General features: G+C 35.1%; 1 protein-coding gene across 1 annotated transcript in view; it reads right to left on the bottom strand.

The window, feature by feature from the left end:
* Positions 1–19,311, bottom strand: part of LOC107551430 (myelin regulatory factor-like) — a 42,573-nt gene extending 23,262 nt beyond the window's left edge. The window contains exons 1-3 of the mRNA XM_016233030.1: positions 18,836–19,311; positions 2,210–2,300; positions 1,808–2,089 (exon numbers count right to left, since the gene is read on the bottom strand). Of these exons, the coding sequence (XP_016088516.1) occupies positions 1,808–2,089; positions 2,210–2,300; positions 18,836–18,884 (422 nt within the window). The 5' untranslated portion in view covers positions 18,885–19,311. The remainder of the gene's footprint in view (positions 1–1,807; positions 2,090–2,209; positions 2,301–18,835) is intronic.
* Positions 19,312–20,940: the final 1,629 nt, after the last annotated feature.

Below are 20,940 nucleotides of genomic sequence, written 5' to 3' on the forward strand. Positions count from 1 at the left end.
AAAATAATCCCACACCTTCTCGTCTTTCGCATGGTCATTTTTGAACTCGCCGCAACTGACATGAAGAAAACGCATGTGAGGTCTGAGGTAAAAACGTAGTTTCCGCCCAGATAAACTTTTTTAAATAATGTATTATTTTTCAAACTTTTTATTTTAACTTGTTATTTAAAACGTATTAAATGCAATGTTAAAATGATGGTAATTTGAATGATAAAATCATGTTTTTTGGGGGGGGGGTTTTCTGTCGTGTAATTGACTATTGTTTTCGGTGTCGACTAGTAGGAGCTGTACCGTTTAGTCGATTAGTCGACTAGACCTGCACATCCCTAATATATATGCACACATATACATTCTTACTATGTGATATTAATTATGATGTTTTCAAATAGTATGTTCCCTATATGTTCCCTGTGCTTTAGGGTCAGTGGTGTGTTTGAGAGCTCATCCAGCAATTCAGAAAAGACCAGCGCTCTCAAGAAAGAGCTTTCTGAGCTGAACAGGCAGGAGAAAGCTCTGGACGACCTCATTCAGTCCAGCTCAACACGGCTACGTGAACTGACAGAGAACAAGGACAACCAAAGATATCCTTTTTTTTGTGTCTGCATGTTTGTACTCTGAAGAACTAAGGAGTGGTTTGTCTCCTTCACTTTTGTGAGCTTGCTCAGGCATGCTGTTTTAACCGCTTGTGTCCCTGCAGCCAAACACTCACATGGCATATCAATAGATGTATCACATTACATCCATTTTACAGTTATCTTAATTATGAGTCTTTCATTTCAAATGCAATAAAGTTACCATGTATTTGAACTCTCAGTAATTTTAAATACTGTATTCGATGCCAAAACTGTTTGTCCTTAATTGAAGCTCACATTAGGATATGTGACCTATCAGGACATTCGTACCATAAGCAGCTTGAAAGATCAAACTGTGATTGCTGTGAAAGCACCATCTGAAACCAAACTGGAAGTTCCAGAAGCACCTGAGGTCAGTATTTGTCTTAGTTCTAACATTGCTGAAAAGACCTGCATGAATCCTGGTGTTGATCAAGCTTGTGGACCATGCTAATCCAAACTGATCAACTAGCATTGCTTTTCTGGAGCTAGTTGACCAAGGAAATCTTGCTAGTTAAGAATCCTGGTGGGACACAAGCATGCAATACAACATATGCTGCTCTTTTCAGCCTTTATTCAATTAAACATTAAAAGTCTTACAATAAGATTTAATGTTTAAGAATTTTGAGCTGCAAAATATGTATATGTATAATTTTTTTTGTCTTGTCTTTCCTCCTACTTTCATTTGCTGTCCTGTAATTATTAAAAGCCACTTTGAATTTTTTTTATTTTTTTTAATCTTTTGTCTCTTTCACATTAGGGATGTGAAATTGTAATTTATGACTCAATTGATATTATACAAAACATGGTTATTACTGTCTGCTGGTAAATTTCACATCTTTTTTTTTTTTCATTAGGGCTTGCTGCAGATTTACTTGAAAAGCAAGAATGGCCCAATTGAGGTGTACTTGTGTCCTGAATTGAAATGAAAAAAATTTTTTTTTTGGGGGGGGGGGGTTTCTATCGTGTAATCGACTATTGTTTTCAGTGTCGAATAGTAGGAGCTGTACCGTTTAGTCGACTAGTCCTGCACATCCCTAATATATATATATATATATATATATATATATAGTTTTTATATAATCTATATAGCTCTATACTATATATATACTATATACATAGTATAGAAAAAATCCATCTGTTGACATATTTCGCCATATTTGCTCCTTATGTGGTCTCTATGCGGTTTCTCTTACCCCGGTGCGTACTGACCGCGGTGGTCTGGTTTGACGTGTGGCTGTTGGTGTTGGGGTGTTTGGCTCTGCTGTTGCCCCAGGCAGGAGTAGTTGTGTCTGAGGTGGTCCAGTGGCGGTGGAGGCGGGTAGGGGTTCTGGCAGGGCTGGGGCAGAGACGGGACGGCGCCCTGGCGCAGGGGGATGGGGGGGCTCACGCCACACCCTACCCCCCCTGAAGAGGATGCCCCGGCCTGGGGCGAGGGATACTGGGGTCCTGGGGTGCTGTGGACCTCTGTGAAACAACTAGAGGAGAAAAAACAAATCACCATCTGATAGCCGATTTGATTTATTATCATCAAAATAAGCACATCACCAGAAGAAATTTGGTGTACTGAGTGGTACAAGCTGTTTCCAGATTCTCACATGTCAGTGCTGTCGTCCTCTTTGCTGATGTATTCCTCCAGGATACTTGTGTCAAAGTTTGTTGGCTCCAAAGAGCTGTTAATATCATGACCTGCAATGGAAGTAGAGGGAGAGAGACAGAGAAAGGTAGAAGAAGAGAGTGAGAAAGGAGGATGAGTATCGTGTTCCTACGCACCGTTTCTACAGTGATAAAATAACAGTTTCACAACATCTCTCATTCAGACTCCAACAAAAGAAGCAGACAGTTTTGTGTTGCTTGCAACACTTCTGATCATCTGTTTGCTTGTTTAACAGCCAGATTGATGACATACGGTCAAACTAGGGATCACAGATGAGGTCCATGAAAACATAAATGTCTTGGAGGTTATAGACACAATACAAATGGTAAAAACTCCAAAAGGAAGGTCACTTGCGAAGAAAGTTTTCTTTTATTGTGCATGAAAATAGCTTTTCTCTATCCTCCCATCCATACCTCTCTATGCATCTGCCCCCTTCTCCACCTCTTTATCAAATCTCTCCAAATCTCCACCACATGACCCATCGCTGTAATCACTCCATTGCAACACCTGCAATAGGTCACTCACCCAGGCCAACTGACCCTGCACACTCAAGCCAAATAAAGCACCTTTTCTTGCATAATCTCTTGCATAATCTTTCTCTTTATGCATAGTATAATAAATGTAAAAAAGCGTATGTGCATGCTTTTTGGGTAAAAAATTAAAATACAACAAATATATAATATACATAATTTTCAGAACATGACTTGTTGTCTATCAAGTTGTGCAATAGATTCAACACCAAATACAAGCACTTGCCAAAAATTATACTTTGCATAATTTATAGCTATTATTGCACATTATGAACCCATATTAAATGTATTTAACTTTAACAAACCATATAATATTTGTATTAATAATTTTGTATTTGATTTTTTTTATTTAATGTATTTTAACATTATTATTGTAAAAAAAGAATAGAAAAATTATTTAAAAAAAACTAATGAAAATACAAATACAAATGTTGTATTATTGTCCTTAGGTGTAAATGTAAATAAACAATGCTGTATATTTTGCAATATATGCAATAAATAAATAGCATTTTTTCCCTCAAGGCCTGCAGAAAAAAGAACATGTATTTTGAGTCCTGATTTGTTACACTGCAGGACTTTTTAAATGAAGACTGAAGGGATGATTGAAGAATGAAGAGAAGATTAAAAACTGAAAACCGAAAAATCATACACCACATAATATATATAGTACTAACACACACACACACACACACACACACACACACACACACTTTCCCTTATACAACCATATTACAACCTAAAATCCTGATACTGAAATTACAAAGTAGTTTTATTTCTCTTTTGCAAGTTGCTTTGTATAAAAAGTCTTGCTAAATGCATAAATGTAATTGAAGAATGTATGCAATCACTGAAGTCCAAGTTTCAACAACAGGTACAGATATACAAATTACACAAAGAAAGCAAGGCAAGGCAGCAAAGGATGAAGAGAATGAGGGGAATCAGCCCAAGGTCAGGTGGAGGTGTAGTCGAGTATGTAGAGACCCCCACTAAACCCCTCTCTCTTTCTCTTTGATAGATTAGGCCACTAACGAAGACGGAATGTGAAGAATTCCAGTGTTAGTGTTGGGAAAACTCTCTGGTCCATCAGCCTCCCACAGCCGGAGAGGGTTCACATCCCGCCCCAGTGGATATCCCGACCTAGACGGCACCATTTACAGAAAGCCAACACAATTCTGACTCACAAAATATCCCAAAACAACTTGTCATTGTGACCAATGAACAGGTTTGATCCACCTGTGAAATGTCATGGTTCAATTCTGTGGATGTGAGTTTTCTCAGACTGATCTATTTATAAGTCTGTCGGTGTATGTTTACACCAGGTATAAACCAAGAGTCAAAGCAATCACTTCCCTTAAGCCATTTGAGTGATCGCAACTGGGCTTAACTTTTTAAATATAAAAATCCAAAAATGTATTTTTTCTATAAAGAATGAGTGATGAAACCAGCGCTGACGTAATGTTTGGAGGTGCAGCGGTTGGGGTCTCTGCTCGGATAGTTTTATGAGTGTGCCAGCAGGGCAAAGAGAAACGGAGAGGGATGATTTTACTAAATAAGATCCAGATGTTTCCATCCTCCTGCGTTAAATCTGCCAGGCCAGTGCTGATAACGGCTGCAAGATTGACTGACGGGAACAAGAGTGGGGGAGCAGAGGACGAGAGAGAGAGCGTTGTTGTTGTTGGACAAAAAAATTGAGAAGGAGGTGATTTTAACAAACAGATGAGAAATGCATTCTTTGTATGGTTTTATAAAATATTTTTTTTAATAATGATCATGTTCAGACCACTTGTGTATGTGTGCTCATGCTCTGTGAAGAGCATTAAACATGTATTGTCACCTGTTATACTGTGAAATAATTCGGCAAGCTCACAACCCTTTTTCCTTGTTCACTACTGCTGAGTTTGTGTTGACATGAGTTGATATTTGTTCAATGTAGAGAGATTAATTTCATGTGCTTGTTTCAATCTTTTAAGCACTACTAAATCAACTCAAAATGCCACAGTTCAACACATCTGAACTCTTTTTGAACAATTAAAATCTTATTTAAACACAACCAAACAAACAGTCCAGCTTATGGACAAAAACTCAGTTTATGAAGTTGATAGTTCAATGTGATGTCAATAAATAGTTCAACTTCAAACATTTATGAAGCTGATAGTTCAGCTCTACAAGCAACTGATATTAATATTAATGAATATTAATATTTATATTGTTCAGAAATATGTACTATGTACACCACTGTTCAAAAATATGAAGTCAGTGTTATTTATTTTTTTTTAAAGAAAACGTTTATTCAGCAACAATGCATTAAATCAGTCAAATGGGACATTTCTTTTTCAAATAAATACTGTTCTTTTGAACCTTCTATTCATCAAAGAATCCTGATAAAAATGTACCACAGTTTCCACAAAAACATTAACTGACTTCAATATGATAATAATAATGTTTCTTCAGCAGAAAATCATATTATTAGAATGATTTCTGAAGGATCATGTGACACTGAAGACTGAAGGAGTAATGATGCAGAAAATTCAGCTTCGCATCACAGGAATACATTTTTAAAAAATATTAAAATTCAACAGTTATTGAACAGTTATTTTAAAGTGTAATATTATTTCACAATATTACTGTTCACTGTATTTTTATTAAATAAATGCAGCCTTGGTGAGCAGAAGAGATTTCTTTCAAAAACATAAAAAAATCTGACTCCAAACTTGTTTGTTACAGTAACTGTATCACAGCATAACACACTGTAACTAAACTTTATGAAAAAGCTTTAGATTTGTTTCCTGTTTGTCATTTCAAGGTTTTGTATGAAGAACTGATGATTCTGAACTAAAGCATTTGGCATCACTGAGGGGCCAAACTAAAACCGCTCCCTTGAGAGCTCATTAATCACAGACAACAATTTACCACACATCCCTTCCTCCGTCTCCATGCATATCTCTCTTTACCTCCCTCTGCACTCTACACATACATACATGCTCTGTTTCTCTACATCTCTGCATGTGAAACTGATCATTGTATGTGACTTCTTATACATGTTAATCATTAAGCTCTAATTCACACCAGAGTAAAGTATAATAGAGCGAAGTCCATTACATTATCAAACGGTAAACACTACCCAGAATGCCCTACAATACAGCATTCATTTAAGTATCCACACAATTACAGAGGAAAACATTTGCACAATTATTGACCTGATAAGAGAACTGTAAAATCTGACAAAACTTTGATAGATATTGTCATCAAGCTCAAGAGAATCTAAAAATGATAATAAGTTTCTACTGGACATTAACAGCCAGTGTTATTTTAATACCATTGGCATATTATTACAGTTTTCACATATATTTTGAATTAGTTTATGTTCCTATATACAGTATTTCCTGTTTTCATTCTAATTTTTAAGTTTTGGCAATTTAGTTGTGTTTTTTTTGTATTTATTTTAATTATTAGTTTTAGTTATTTTAGTTCATTATGCAAAAACAAAATTAAAATTAGAAATAACATTTAAATAAATTTGTAATATTTTTTTTCGGTTAATGTTTGTTTCAAATAACAACTTTTTTATGGATTTATTGTGAGTAAACTATAATAACTGTGGTTTCAACTGTTTAAACATGACGTCAATTTATAGGCCAAAAGCCAACATGATGCTAAGGTGGTTGCTATCGAGTTTCTAAGGTGTTCAGAGTGTTTTTGCTATGCTGTGGCTAGGGTGGTTGCTTACTACCTTAAAAGATCCCACCCCCAAGTCATTTAAATTATATTAAATGGTTTGGGTTCCTCCTTTAACATATTTTTCATTGCATTTGCAAGTCTCTTAAAGATTCCTAAATGCATCTACTTTCGCCTAGAAACACACAGCTTCTCCCTGACATGCTGCTTCAACACTAACTGCGGTTACTGAAACCACGCCTTCTTTCTTTGAGTGAATATTTGGGCACATTATGCAAATATTCCCACAAAGTGACCTAGACATGTGGGGGCGTGTTAGAACGAGCCGTTTTAGGGGGGTGTGGCAGAGTCTTAACTTTGATAAAGAATATCTCTTTGATTATGAGACTTTAGTCTTTGCAACTTCAGGGATCTTATCTATTCACGAACAGCTTGTAACACTCCAAAGAGTAAGGAAAACTTGAAATCGCATCATATGACCCCTTTAATTTAAAAAATGTTAAGAATCATTTGATTTAGAATTTTTATTCATTTTAATTTTAAGAATCATTCATGCCTTTAGTACAAATACTGCTGGATAGGCTACATGCTAAAGCTTAATAATTAAGCTTAAAAATAATCTTGACCATATAAATACACAACACACGTATGAAAATGTGTTCACACAGAAATACACACATTTATACACTACCTCACATGCACACACATACATACCGGACAAATGTCATATACATACCGGTCTGGGAATGTGAAAGGTAAATAGCAACAATCAATATAAAAAGGCACTAAAAAGGATTCTCTACAAGAAAAAACGTGTGAGAAAGAGAGACAGTACCTGCTCGAAGCCACAGCATTTTGTTTTAGGATGGACACAAAACTGAAGATGTATGTATATGACCCAGTACGTCTCTCATATCCCTCCAAACAACATACACCTTTCCATCTCGGACCTCAGTTGGCGGGTCCAGGGTTACGTGAATGTGTGTGTGTTGTAATGCAGGATTAGGTCTCAGTCATGAGACAGAGCTGTACCAGGCCACCACACACAGTTCTAGTCGGCCACCAGCACTGAACGCCCTGGCCGACCTGAGCAGCTTACCTATCCACGAACACGAGAGAGGGAACAACAGAGTGCTAAAGAGCACTGAATGCCTTCATACCGTCAGCAGAAAAAGGAAACATGTAAAAGTCGGGTAACAATGAGGAATTCAAGGAATGACACATTTTCAGAGGGGTGTAATATAGTAACAGTCCCACACGCTTCACCACTGCCAATATCTCGGCCCAATTTTAACCCCAGCACCCCAGATTAATCTCTACTAACATGCCGAGTCACTAGCCAGATTATCTGGTGTGGTCTGATCAGCCACATGAGTTTACATGTCCTATTTTCAAAAAATAAAAAGGTCCACACATGTTATTAGTGCTGTTTTAATGAAACTGGAGAACTGCATGCAAAAACAAAAAACACAACCAGTGTAATCTGATTTACAAGAAATGCAAATTACTCTTATAAACTAATTCTTTTAAAAGAAACATGCTCAAGATTTACTGGTTTGAATCAGTGTGATGAATAATTTTTTACTCACTAAATCATTTAGGTTACTAAATCCACATCTGACTCACTTAAATGGCAAGTTATCATCACTTTCAGTAATGAAGCACGTTATGGGAGCTTAAAGATTGAGAAACCTAAATCAGTATCATTAATGACTAATTGTTACTTTTAATTAAAGATATTTACATATTTATTATAATTAGTGGTCGGCTGATATTGTTTTTTTCACAGCCAATGCCAATGCCGATATTTTGGAAAGCAGGGTGGCCAATGGCTGATATAAAGTCAATATAATTGTATTTATTTGAATGAATATTTAAGAAATTTGAAATAATTTGAAAATGGATAAAAAAATTAATTTGTAAATAAACATACTTATAGGCTACTTTAGATGACAAAGTATTTTTCACAAATAAATATTTAATAAAAAAGGAAGTAAACTGTAACCAACAGCACTCAGTATTTCGGGAAGTTTGTGTGCATTGGGAATCATATTTTTTCAAATAAAGCCAAGGTAACACTCATTTTACATACAGCACACAGTGAAAATGATATGAATATGACAGTGGGCAAATGCATAAAGCGCAGCATAATTTGAAATCACGAATTTAATGTTTAAAGCATTGGACTTGCATGGACCGAAAGTCACGCAGAGAACACGCGATCATGCAGGTCACATGCACACTTCACACGATCTCACAACTGGATTCGACTAAGTTTGCAAGGTTTGTGAAATTATGTTTTCATTAGCCATTCAAAGATTTGTTTAAATTATGAAAATGCGTATTTGCTGAAGTATTATAATGTTTGCCTTTCTATTACTAATAATATAAAAGCAATAGTTATAATACTTTTTGTATACATTTTAATTCCTTTGTTTAACAGTTCTATCGGATTATTAGACAAACTAAGAGGGAGAATGTGAGCAATCTGCCCCTCTCAGCGCCGTCAAAATAAAAGTCCCGACTCGAACGCATCAGCCAAACAGAAAAACTTATCAGCCGATGCCGATATTTGAAAAATGCCAAATATCGGCCGATGTATCGGCCTTGGCGATATATCGGTCGACCACTAATTATAATATAATATAATATAATAAAAAAAAACATTAAAACGCTTTGAAGCACCTCTTAGGCCCTACATTTTCTTTGTGCAAACTAAAACTATATATAAAAAAATCTTTGTTAATTCAAATAAAGCTTGAAATCAAAAATCACTAAAATGTTAAAAATAGAAATAAATAGTATGTAAATAATACTAAAATAACATGGCACACAAATCACTTGAGTTCCAATAAAAGGAAGCATGTGGGAAATGGATCACATTCACCTGAAATGTGGAAAGTGTATAATTTTTGGTTTGTTGTAATGGAACTGGCATGTGAGTGTTCCAGGCCTGGCTGCTCAAACACAATGCATTCCAGTGACAGCAATACACTGTTGCATGAGAGAGACCACGCGCAACGGCCAAACTATTCCCTCCATCAAACATCAGCCACAGGAACCATCTGTACCTTCACACATGAGTGATCCATGACTTACTGACATCAGGCTAAATGTGACCTAACCTGCTCAAATCCTCTCACAAAAAGTGCAGTGGCGTGTTTAGGCTCCACGCAAACCACGCAACTGCGCGAGGACCCTGCGTAACATGACTTTTTATGAGGGGGAGGCCCTATGATAAGCCCATTTACTGTAAATATAAAAACTGGGTTACACTTTATTTTAAGGTGTCCTTGTTACAGTGTAATTATACATTTAAGTACTGAGTAATACTAATTAACTACATGTACTTACTATATGGTTAGGGTTAGGATTAGGGTTTGACTTAGGGCTACTTGCATGTTATTATGCATCATTTATTGTTATTATAATTAGGGATGTGCGGGTCTAGTCGACTGGTCGACTAAACGGTACAGCTCCTACTAGTTGACAATGAAAACAATAGTCGATTACACGACAGAAAAAAACAACAACAACATGATTTTATCATTCAAATTACCGTCATTTTAACATTGCATTTAGTTAAAATAAAATGTTTGAAAAATAATACATTATTTGTAAAAGTTAATCGGGGCGGAAACTACGTTTTTACCTCAGAACTCACATGCGTTTTCTTCATGTCAGTTGCGGCGAGTTCAAAAATGACCATGCGAAAGACGAGAAGGTGTGGGATTATTTTGAATTAGAAGGAAACGGAAAAGTTTTGTGTAAACTGTGTAATGTCAAATTGTCTTACAATAACTCTACTGGAGCGATGCGTAATCATATTCAATACAGGCAGGTAGGCGTTAGCTTAGAGGCTGGCCACAGGCGCTTTCTGAAACTCTATCGGATTTTCCATTGTTCTGCATTTCCCCAGCTGATTTGAATAAATAAGCTATGCTTTGGTCGATGTTGAGTGTATGTTTTTCTTTTTTTTCTTTTTAACGACCGCCTAAAATGAAATGATGATAACGCGAGGCAAGTGTGGGGCAAGCGGAATTCATTGAGGGATTTGACAGTGTGATTCATAGATTAAGTATTTCAAAAATAGGCTATTATATATGCTACACGCATGCAGAGGTTTTGTTTTGGGGGTTTCTTGCTTTTAGACTAGTCGGATACAAAACTTTCGTTTAAAGTCAGTCAAATTAGTCGTTGCGCACATCCCTAATTATAATAGTAAGTACATGTAACGTGTAACAAGGACACCTTAAAATAAAGTGTTACCAAAACTGACATAATTTCCCAAATAATTTCAGGAGAAAAAAACTCCTGTGAAGTAAAATGAGAGTTGGCAAGCATGTCATGAGTTGGGTGGTGTAGGGATGAGTTTCGGTGTTATGGAGCTCACGGATGGGTTGCGGTCCAAAACATTAACTCCTACGCTAATGTTTCGACCAATCAGCTCCTTACAACACAGTAGCTATGTGCTTAATGTGTGCAAAAACCCACACGTGTGTGTTACTGCTTGTGCATGTTGCATGTGTGTGTTTGTATGACCTGTGCCCTGCCCTTATCTCAGCATGTATGAGTGTGTGTGTGCATCCATCTGCGCGCTGTGAGAGTCTGTTATCTCTCTTCCTCGCCCTGTCTGCACACTGTCACACTAATGGAGTCGGAATGAGGCAGCGATAGCGAAAAAGAGACACGAGAGAAAGAATCATTACTCGCACCTCATTCTGATTTTTAATAGTGTTGTAGGTATGCCAAGAATGATGCGGTGCATTAGAGAGAGGGGCATGCGGACCCTCTGTAAGCAGCTTATGGCTACATTCAATTGGGCTAAAACGCTTTCTGAGCGCTCTTATGTCACAGGGGGTTTCTGTGGTAGTTATCTTTAGGTAAATATCTGAAAACTATCCAATCCACGCCTCTCAGAACCGAAGGAACAGAAGCCAGTAAGCGTTTCCCAGAATTCCTTTCAACACCCTCAATCGCCGAGCCTTCCTTGCGAATAAAGAAAACACAGAAGCCTCTTAACAGGGCTGTTTGTTTACTCTGAGAATGTGGGTCCATTCCTCACAAATGTATTCACCAGATTGAGACAAGTGATGTGTCACAAATTATTACAAATCATTGATTATACTGTAGCTGTTTATTAATATTAAGTTTTTTCCTATTTACAGTTTTTATTTTTATATTTTTCTTTCAATTTTAGATTTAGTTTTAGTAAGTTTGTTGTGTGTTTTTGCCATTAGTTCTTATTCATTTTTATTTCAGTTTTAGTTTGAGTTATTTTAGTACTTCAAGTTAAGCTAAAAGAAAATTAGAAATTTTGCCTTGGCAAATAACTGAAATAAGTGTTTTTCCCCTTAATATTCTTTTAGTTCAGTTAATGTTTGTTTTATTTAAAGTAACAATTTTTTTAATGGTACCAATATTAATATTATATTATTAATTTGATATTGTAGAAGAATCATTAAGTAAATGTTTCAGTGATATTCCATTCTTCTACACTATTTTAAGGATTTACGTAAAACCAGACAGCTCAGAAAAATGAAAACTTAATTATTTTTTAATTGAAAAACAAAAGCCTAAATTGTAATTGTTACTTCACGACATCAAATGAGATTAAATGGAGAGCATATGGAGACTTTTGCTGAAGTCATTTCAGTTATTATTCATCTACAACATTTAAATGATGTACGCAAAATCAGACAGCTCTGAAGAATGAAAATAAAATTGTTCTGAATTGGGGGAAAACCCCCTTTGAAACATTTTAAATTGTTTCTACTAGACATTCATAAGTTTAAATGTAGAGCAAATTGAGAATTTTGCTGAAGTCTTCTGCTTCTCTGATGTTTCTTCTGAGAAAAAGTCCCCAGTAATCTCGCATGTGTCTCCTCTGGAGTTACGTAGAGATCTAAACACGGTATCAAACTGTTTTCAGATTTGCCAAAACACAGTCAAAAGTCAGAAATCTCAATAAACTCAAACATCTCTCATCAAATCCTTACAATGTCTATTTCTATTTCTTCCTAGGACAGAGGAAACATCCAAGACAAAGTTGATATTTGAATGAAACAAGCTTTGATAGAGAGACCTCTGAGCAATAAAATTTTCCTCTAGGACAGCTGAGGGTCAAATGAGTCCTACAGCTCAATCTGCCTCTTCTTTTGTGCTTTGTGTTGCTGTACTCCACAATGGATGTTCATTTAAGATGCCCTCCCCGTACAACACACACACAAACACAAACAAACAGAGCACAAACACAGAGAATTCATTGGGAATCGTGGATGTGGAGCACAATTAAAAACCGCAACCAGCCATCAATTAAAAAGTAGAGTAAAACAGTCAAAAAGTAGAAAATGACAACAGAATCTGAATGAATCACAATCAGGATTTACTAAGTGTTCTCAAAAGCACAAACAAGCCATACACAGACACCTGAATTTTTTATATTAGCCTATATCTCAGCGTGCACTGATCTGATTGATTTGAAATTACAGGAGGTATGTAGTAACAAACACATCAATTGGTTAAGACATCAAGTATGATAATACATTATTTTGTCTTTTTATAATCTGAGCTCAAATATGGAAGTGTGCTTAATGGGTAAATTACGTTATTTTAATGGGTACGTTTACCCTATATTTACATAAAATAAGTGCATCCACACCACAATTATTCCATAATTCACATCACATACTAACTGATACTGTTGTATGAGGACATTTCTAGCACGTCAGATCATCTCTAGTTCAGAGGCAGCAGGGTTTCGGCCAAGACCAGAGGTGCGCTGTCTGCCTCACTCCCCAAATGAAGAATGTAAACATGTGAAATTCTCGTTAAAGAGCATTGCTTGACGGCCGTGAACTCCAGAGCCCAATGAAGTCAACAGTGTTTACACTGAAACGCTGTCATATATACAAACCGTTACACCTGCTCTGAGAAAAACACACTCACGCCTAATGAAGTGCCACAAATTATGGTTGGAAAATCCCTCCAAAATAAACAGTCCATCTTAGAACCTCACATTAACAACTACGGCTTTTATCTGCCAAGAATGACAGAGAAATGAATTTGACCACTCTGAGAGGACAGTAAAGTTAAAACAGAGGGGTGAGCCAAATCTTTCTGAAGAAAAGAAAGATGACGACGAGAAAGAGTGAAGAAAAAGAAGCAGAAGGCAATAAATCAACACTTTCCAGTAGGGATGTAACGATTCACTCAACTCACGATTTTGATTTCACGATTCGATTTGATTCACAATTTTTTTTTTTACAAAACGAGATTTAAGACTAATTATAAATTAAATGTGTCCTTTTATTATTGGTTGGACAAAATATGTACGTTTCTTTGTGAAATTGAAATATAACAATATAATAATATACTAATTTAGCACTTTATGTGTTTAAATTATTGCTCTTTTGTTGGTTTTGATTGCTTCTATTGTCCTCATTTGTTAGTCGCTTTGGATAAAAGCGTCTGCTAAATAACAAAATTTAAATATAATGTAAATGTAAATAATAAATTTGTTTTTGAAATTTTAAAACAAGCCCCAAATCAAATAAATAAGTAACACAAATAAAAGAAATCTCTTCATATAAACAAACTAAGGCTTTGTCTGTGCTTTTTCCATTTAAAATTAGAGGCAACCACTGCATTTGAATCATGATCCAAACAAAGATGCTGCATACATGCAACATGAGCAGTTTTTAATCTAAATTAGAATGTATAATTTTGAAATTTGAAGCAAAAACAGAATGGTTTGACTTCAGTTTTGTGAAACTATGCATAAAAAATATCTGCATGAAACAGAAACGGCAGACGAGCTGAACGAGATGCAGATTCACTCTCTGCCAGCAGGTGGTGCTTAAAGCGTTTATTTGGTTTCCGCTGTAAACAAAGCAGCGCTGCACTTATGAACTTTAATATGCATTATACAGAGGCGAGAGGAAAAGAAAAAATACCATCGAAAGACAGTAAGTTCCCCTCAGACATACATTCATATAAACTCCTACCCCTAATTGAATCGCGATTTGTTTAGCATCTCAACCGATTTGAATCGTCACATATTTAAATCGATTTTCAACCGGCTCACGGTTAATCATTACATCCCTACTTTCCAGTGATGTAACTACAAGTAATGCTTAAAAGGGTCCATGAATCACGCATATCCAGGTCACATTAAACCCCCAAAATCAAAAGGAAAAAGTAATTAAATGTGAAAATACAAATTAAGTCATTGTTTTAGGACCATTAAGGTTTTTATATTGTTTTCAAGACAATTAAGGACATTTTCTCTGTAACTCTCCTTATTCTCAATAGTGATAATCATTCCTGTAATCTTTAAAAAAAATATCATTACCACAATGTAGATTTTTGTTCTCATTATTTTCAATAGTGATTCTAATTACTGTAATTTCTTAAAAAAATTGTCAAATTGTCATTACTGCAATGTAACCAGATATTTTTTGTAATTCTCATAATTCCCAAATAGTGATTCTCATTACTGTAACTTAAAAAAGATCAAATTGTCATTACCGCAATGCATCGCTATTTTTGGTAATTGTCATTATTCACATTTTACTGTAATTTTAAAAAAATACAAAAACAAACTGCAATTTAAAAATACTGTATCTTTTAAAAGGCAAACACTACCATGATGTATTTTAAAATGTAACAAAAATATTGTGAATTTTTACATTATAGTAAAAAATAGATTTTTTTTTTGCATGATCATAATGAAAATTGGTGATAACCTGTATTAGAATGTCATTAAATAGATTGTCACTTTCGTTCTTTCTTTCTTTGATTTTCACCAAGCTGAACGAGATGCAGATTCACTCTCTGCCAGCAGGTGGTGCTTAAAGCGTTTATTTGGTTTCCGCTGTAAACAAAGCAGCGCTGCACTTATGAACTTTAATATGCATTATACAGAGGCGAGAGGAAAAGAAAAAATACCATCGAAAGACAGTAAGTTCCCCTCAGACATACATTCATATAAACTCCTACCCCTAATTGAATCGCGATTTGTTTAGCATCTCAACCGATTTGAATCGTCACATATTTAAATCGATTTTCAACCGGCTCACGGTTAATCATTACATCCCTACTTTCCAGTGATGTAACTACAAGTAATGCTTAAAAGGGTCCATGAATCACGCATATCCAGGTCACATTAAACCCCCAAAATCAAAAGGAAAAAGTAATTAAATGTGAAAATACAAATTAAGTCATTGTTTTAGGACCATTATGGTTTTTATATTGTTTTCAAGACAATTAAGGACATTTTCTCTGTAACTCTCCTTATTCTCAATAGTGATAATCATTCCTGTAATCTTTTAAAAAAATATCATTACCACAATGTAGATTTTTGTTCTCATTATTTTCAATAGTGATTCTAATTACTGTAATTTCTTTAAAAAAATGTCATTACTGCAATGCAACTAGTTTTTTTAATGCACATTATCTCAATAGTGATTCTTATTGCTGTATGTCATTACTGCAATGTATATTTTTGTTCACATTCTTCTCAATAGTGATTCTAATTAATGTAATTTCTTTAAAAAATGGTCAAATTGTCATTACTGCAATGTAACCAGATATTTTTTGTAATTCTCATAATTCCCAAATAGTGATTCTCATTACTGTAACTTAAAAAAGATCAAATTGTCATTACCGCAATGCATCGCTATTTTTGGTAATTGTCATTATTCACATTTTACTGTAATTTAAAAAAAATACAAAAACAAACTGCAATTTAAAAATACTGTATCTTTTAAAAGGCAAACACTACCATGATGTATTTTAAAATGTAACAAAAATATTGTGAATTTTTACATTATAGTAAAAAATATATTTTTTTTTGCATGATCATAATGAAAATTGGTGATAACGTGTATTAGATTGTCATTAAATAGATTGTCACTTTCGTTCTTTCTTTCTTTGATTTTCACCAACATAGACAAATCAGAGGATATTACATCTGATTCATCCTATTGTTTTCAATATATTTAATTTTTTTCTTGCCCAACACTCCCAGCAATCTAGCCTTTTCATTAATCCTTCTCTCTCTTTAATTCTCCTATTTTCAATGTCTGTCTTAACCATTACAAACACACCATTTATCACATTCCTCTGTCCTTCCCAGTGTTTCTCCTCAAACCCCTCCTTCTCTCTCCTCTGGATTCCATCCTTCGCTCCCTGCATCCGTACATCATCTCTTTCTCTGCAATCCTCTCCACCTTTCTGCCCTTCCCCAACATTCCTTCACTGCCTTCTGCCCGTCTGACCTCATTGGTGGCTTTTTGTGTCTCTCCCCCCAAACAAATCCAGCATGACACATTTAATCCTGCTCACACACAAATAATGTTTGAAACAAGTCCTTAAAAAAACTTTACCAGTGGACACGTGGTGGTAAAATACCTACCAACACATATTGGCAAACAACTGACGTTAACAAGTACCTTAACTGGAATACGTATTGATACTGAGCTTTAGCTGTAGAAAATTGAGAAATAAGTGTAGAACATTCAAGAACAACCATTATCACTAACTGGAGTTTTTTTTCTGTATTGTTTCAGGTAAATAGGAAAAAATGCTATGACATTTTTATGTAATATATAAGTAAACATACACAGAATATAATCAATTTTTAATTTCATCACAAGCAAAAAGCAACAAAAAGTACCAGCATGTTTTTGGACGTATACCAAAACAATACCAAGTTCTTCAACGCATGGTAATACCATGTTTTTGGACATAAACCATGTTTTGTTTTTTAAATATTTCTGCTTGATGTGACAATCGCTTACTTTTATAGGTGTAACCTAATGTAGTCAGGTTGACTCAGACATACTGTATGTGACCCTGGAGCACAAAACCAGTCATAAGCGGCACTGGTACACAGTGTTGGGGGTAACTCATTACAAGTAATGCGAGTTACGTAATCAGATTACTTTTTTCAAGTAACTAGTAAAGTAACGCATTACTTTTTTAATTTACAAGAAAATATCTGAGTTACTTTTCAAAAAAGTAATGCCAGTTACTTTGTTTTCCCATTTATTGACTGACAGCTCTCCTGTCCCCATATTGGGAGAAATCGGGAGAACATGATGTTACTGTAGTTCTAGACTAAATGTGAATGTGCATTAATTCATCCCACTCACAAAAAACTGATTTAGTATTCATCAAAATGAAATAAAACAGTGAAATGCAAACTCAGAATATGACGCAAACCTGCAATAATTAAATATGTTAAATAACACAAATGTATCTAATTCCATTTTATTAACCAATGTCTTTGCTGCTGACACTTTTTGGTGTTAAAGGACTTTTATATTTGCTATAAATAGAACTTCTTATATTAAAAACAATCAAGCCCTGCTTATATTTAAAAAGTAACGCAAAAGTAACGCAAAAGTAATATAACGCATTACTTTCCATAAAAAGTAACTAAGTAACGTAATTAGTTACTTTTTTAGGGAGGAACGCAATATTGTAATGCATTACTTTTAAAAGTAACTTTCCTCAACACTGCGTGGTACAGCTATTTGAAGCAATAGCCAAAAATACATTGTACACTCTTAAAAATAAAGGTGCTTCACGATGCCATAGAAGAACCTTTTTTGTCTAAATGGTTCCATAAAGAACCTTTAACATCTGAAGAACTGGTTCTGTTTCACAAAAGCTTCTTTGTGGTGAAAGAAGGTTCTTCAGATTACAAAAAGGTAAGAAAGAGATGGTTCTTTAAAGAACCTTTGATTGAATGGTTCTTTGTGGAACCAAAAATGGTTCTTCTATGGCATCGCTTGAAGAACCTTTTGAAGCACCTTTATTTTTAAGAGTGTATGGGTCAAAAAAAATGATCGAATTTTTCTTTAATGCCAAAAATCATTAGGATATTAAGTAAAGATCATGTACCATGAAGATATTTTGGAACTTTCCTACCGTAAACATATCAAAACTTAATTTTTGATCAGTAAAATGCATTGCTAAGAACTTCAATTGGACAACTTTAAAGGCGATTTTCTTTGATTTTTTTTTGTTGCACCCAGATGCAAATTTTAGATTCCAGATGTTCAAATACTAGTTGTATCTCAGCCAAATATCGTCTTATCCTAACAAGCCATACATCAATGGAAAGCTTATTTGTTCAGCTTTCAGATGGTCTCAAAATCTCAATTTCCAAAAATCGACCATTATGACAGGTTTTGTGGTCCTGTGTGGGTCACATCAAATCAGCCTTTATAGATTAGGTATGGAAACTATCACTAGTACCATGGTATTACCATCTGATATACATCACTGCAACGTAATCTTTTTAAACTATTGTTGAACTGTCACATCAACAGGTGATCAATAAACTGTCTTACCTTCGAAGAATCTCTGTAAGGCCTCGGTTTCATCGATCACGGTTTCCATTCTAGCGGCTCCCGCTTATAAACTCCATGAACATGAACGGACGGAGCGGACAAACTCTCATCATCCCAACTTGACGCACAATTATCTTTATATAGCCTACTAACAAGCCACTGAGTTCCCCGGAACAAACTCAGTATCAGTATCTCCTCTGGATTATTATGTAATATAACTTAAAACCGCTCACTTGTGTCAGTTTCTCGCGTAAAACACAAATTCGTTTTCTGAGGAAATGTTACCTTTGGATGTCAGGTGGAGGCATATTCCAGTTTCCCCCGATGATTTCGTTCATTTATAACCGTGATACATAATTACAGACGTGTTTCATGAGAAATAGTCATTTGAAGTGTTTTTTATTCGGTAAAAATGATCCTGTGAGCAGGTTTAGCGCTCGAGTCTCTTTCAGTCAAACGCGCTCAGCGTCCTTCTCTGCGCGCTCTTGCTCCACTCTGCTTCACCAGTGAGCGCGAGAGGAAAGACAAATGTAGGCTACCCCCAAAAAACTAGATTTAACTTTGATGTGGAATTTTTTTTTTTGGAATGCAGTATGTACTGTAACTGAGTTTTTCTAAGTTGCAAAAAATTTTTTGGCATGCCGGGTTGACATCTGCCAAAAAAAAAAAGTGTTAGCACAACACTGGCTCCCTCCACATACTTTGGATATGTCCAAGTGGCTAATGCAACTTCAAGACATTATTATGTTAGAAATACCCACGGCTCGGGTGAATATGGCACAACTTTCTACATTACAGACTATAGCTGCTGAGAAGATCTCCAAATATATTACACAGAACAATGACTTGGACTTAGAATGATGCAGGTGTTTTTTTTTTCACGGAAATTCATGTTTCATGATCCCTGTGACTTTTTCTGTTAACTCTATTATGTATTTCAGTGTGCTCCCCATTGTAAAGAGGCCGCAGGGTTGAAGAGGGAGGGCTGGATGATGTTGAATTAGTTACATTGTTTTCATTCTGACTTGTTTGCTAATACATTTTTTTTTAAAAACTAGATTTAACAAGGCTCTTCAATCCGGTTTAGCCGTGGTAATTTATTACATATGAAAGGCCAACTACATGAAACATGTTTTCTCAAATGTATGCTTTCCCGTTAAATTACAACTCCGACATTGATGCAATAGCCTACATGACTCAAAAACACAGAAATGAGACAAACAAAGAAACTTAAAGAAACAGACACAGAAACCAGTGTTGGGTGAAATGTATTAGGCTACTAAAGTGATTCATTACTGAAATCAAGTGTCTTTTCCTTTGAAAACGTAAGGGATTACTCTTACGTTTTATAATTCTTCTTAGTTTTTTTCGGATCAGTTTTGTACATTAGGGTTGTGTGTTACACCTAATGTTGTTAAATGAATGTTTATTGCATTATTTCAGTTTCATGTGTGTCACCGTGATGGTGTTTAGTGTTTGTGTAAATGACACTGTGCACCTTCTATATATGTTATTATTTAAAAGCTGCTTGTGATGGGCTTTGGTTCGTCATGTGACTTTCTCATCACCACCTGCATTTGGTGGTTAGTGTATTACAAAGGTACAAAACAGATATCTGTACTTCAATAGGTTGGTATATTAACATTATATCAGTTAATGAAATTACGGTATTTAACTGTAAATTTAAGTTAAAACCTAAAACGTTGCTACCGTATTTTTAACGGTAAAATTCCGGCAACCACAGCTGCCGTTTTAATACCGTAAATTTTACGGAATCTTTTTACAGTGTACTTCTGAAGTAATTGCATTAAATAGGCTATAGATGTTTGAACAATTAAATATAAAGCAATAGTGGATTTTACACCCAAATCCAACATCTAATGTTAAAATGTGTGTTTTTAATGTGACCTTAAACACTTTGATCAATAATTTATGCAATTTTATATTTGTCTATGTATTTGAAAGAATTAAAAGAGCAGTTCTGTCCTTGTGGAGGCTGATATGGGATTTAGAAACTAGCCTAATTAGTAATACCTTTTAGAGAAAGTAATTAGTACAGTAATCTAATTACACTGTTTAAGATGTAATGATTAATTACTTCTTTA

The sequence above is a fragment of the Sinocyclocheilus grahami genome, unplaced genomic scaffold (assembly GCF_001515645.1).
Source record: "Sinocyclocheilus grahami isolate Dianchi unplaced genomic scaffold, SAMN03320097.WGS_v1.1 scaffold423.1, whole genome shotgun sequence".
NCBI lineage: Eukaryota > Metazoa > Chordata > Actinopteri > Cypriniformes > Cyprinidae > Sinocyclocheilus > Sinocyclocheilus grahami.